This window comes from Phoenix dactylifera, chromosome 6 (genome assembly GCF_051530095.1).
Source record: "Phoenix dactylifera cultivar Ajwa chromosome 6, Ajwa_hap1_PhDact_Kaust_v1.1, whole genome shotgun sequence".
NCBI classification, from domain to species: domain Eukaryota; kingdom Viridiplantae; phylum Streptophyta; class Magnoliopsida; order Arecales; family Arecaceae; genus Phoenix; species Phoenix dactylifera.
In genome coordinates this window covers 27661332-27663783 of record NC_143195.1, presented here as the reverse complement: position 1 = coordinate 27663783, position 2452 = coordinate 27661332, and the positions used below count along the sequence as shown (strand labels likewise).

Here is a 2452-nt window from a genome sequence, read left to right as displayed (position 1 = left end):
AGCTTGCTCGCTAGCACCATTTCACAATGAGCGAGTAATTATATTCGATCGATTTGGTTATGTGATTCCAACCCATTAGCGCCAATTGGACGAAATTGTGAAACTAGTTCAATTCAGTTTCCACTTTGCTCCTATCTAATATTCTCAACATCAAACTGGTGGCAGATCACAAATTGCAAATGGCGCATGGTGTTTCAACAGAGTGCTATCTATTCTTGGCATTATTGACATAAAACTAGCTAGGGTATTGAATGTCAAATTCGTGGTTAGGTGGTAAAAGCGAAACCTCGATAAACTCTTTTTGCGTACAAAGGAATTTATCAAGGAAGTAGGAGGAAGAAATTTTAAAGAGGAACTTCAAATTTAAAGACTAGATTCTCTGAAATTATTAAATTCAAATGCTACAATTTTAATTATGCGACTAGTATAGGATGGAGCAAGTCAGCTCTATGCATTTTTAAAAGAATTACAAATCCTACATGACTACCAACTACCTAAGTAATTCAAGAGAAATTTACAATGAAAAAGACACTAAGAAAGCCATTCAAAATTCAACCTTGGCATCCAAAAAGGCTGTATAATCTGATGGAGTTGGGTTCCAAAATGGACTGGGGGTAGTTTTTAGTAAGCTTTATTTGTACCGGTTAAATAGTTTGTTCTGTTGGGCTTATTTGGGTCTGGACCATGCACTACAGTGGCAGGCTAAATTACATTAACCATGATCTAGCAACCATCATACTTATTATTTTATATCTCCTGTTGTTATGTATCCTTACCAGAATGGACAATTCAAGCCTGCCAACCTTCAAAAAGGTTAGGTAAAATTATAAAGATGGTAACTTTAAGCCTGGCCGACGCGTAGGCAAGAGTGGAAAAGATAGGTGGCAGCACCTTGGTCCGAGAAAAATACATGAAATCAAACCACGTCTCGATCGTATGTTAAAGTTAGAATTAGTGAAAGATCGCGGTAACGTTGGTCAAGGCAACCCACTAGCCAATAAGATTTTCCCTGGTTTCACACTGGAAACCTCGTTCTCGCCGCGTAAATAAAGTAGAATGAGCCCGCTTGCATGCCCCGAGAGCCACCCAAGCTACGCTATAAATACCCATGCTATCTTCCCTTCGAACACACAACTCAATCCTTTAGCAAAAAAAAAAACACACAACTCAATCCTCATTGGCTCTCCTTTGACAGCCATGGCTTGCACTAAGCTTGTCGCTCTTGCCTTCGTAGTTATGTTAAGCATTGCTCTCTCTGAGGCAGCTCGGGGCGGGGGCGGGGGCGGGGGCCGTGGCGGCGGTGGAGGTGGCGGTTCTGGGAATGGCTCCGGGTCCGGCTATGGTTCCGGATCTGGTTATGGTGAAGGAGGTGGATCGGGGGCCAGTGGCGGAGGATACGGAAGAGGCGGGGGTGGTGGTGGTGGCGGCGGCTCCGGCGGTGGGAATGGACGCGGGAGTGGGTCAGGATATGGGTCCGGCGGGGGGGCTGGATACGGTGAGGGAGGCGGTGCTCATGGAGGAGGGTATGGAAGGGGTGGCGGAGGCGGCGGCGGTGGAGGTCGTGGTTCTGGCTCTGGGTCGGGCTACGGTTCAGGCTACGGATCCGGGTATGGGAGTGGTGGGGGGCACGGTCACCCTTGAATCATAGAGCAACAACAGCTGCATGAAGCCCTACGTGTTCTTTCTGCTTCTCCTCTTCGTGTGTCTTTGTAATTTTCTTTTAATAATATAAGCGTGTGTTAGAGTAGTTTGTAATGACTAAAGGTTCGGGAACTAGTTTCCCGTTGTGATAAATAAACGAAGGGCTTCTGTTCCTAAATAAAGTGGCGTTACTTTTACGGAAATGAAATTATGGATTTCCTTGACTACCATATTTCTTTAATGCAAAGATGGGAATTATCCATCAGTATTTGCTTAGTTTCTTTTCTCACATATTGTTATGGTGCAGACAAACTCTTCATCTTCTGCAGCAAGAGCAAAGTCAACCCAACAGCCTGATATTGCCTACAATATGTCTCAAAGAAACAAGCTTTAAACAATCTTTCTCTTCATTTCATTTAAGGTAAAGTTATATTAATAACAATGTAAGTAGAAGTTCTACTTGAAAGTTTAAACATGATAAGTGCGGTAGCAGCAGCTGAAACAAGAACAAGATCGTATAATGAAAATTGCATGAGAAACGGTTTTATTAAATGGAATGAGCTTTAATGTGGCTAATTTGAATGGGTTTGTCGAAATGAGATGGTGCGTGGATATAGTCTTGCGTCTCGGGTAAAGAGATATATAGCTTGACTTCACTGCCATGCATGCTTACTCAAAGAGGTCAGTGAGTGGTCGTCACCCCTGTTCTACCCAAGATTTCTACCATAGTATTTGCTGCCTAAATCCAACTTGACCAGTTTACTATAATTTTTTTTTCAAGGTCTCAAAAATCTTAGCCAATCCCCAAAAT

At 43.1% G+C, this 2452-nt stretch overlaps 1 protein-coding gene across 1 annotated transcript; it reads left to right on the top strand.

Annotated features, from left to right (window-relative positions):
• Positions 1-1108: 1108 nt before the first annotated feature.
• Positions 1109-1868, top strand: LOC149753384 (uncharacterized). Its single transcript, XM_089923965.1, has one exon. The coding sequence runs from the start codon at positions 1198-1200 to the stop codon at positions 1639-1641; it is 444 nt and encodes a 147-aa protein (XP_089780091.1). The 5' UTR covers positions 1109-1197; the 3' UTR covers positions 1642-1868.
• The last annotated feature ends 584 nt before the right edge of the window (positions 1869-2452 follow it).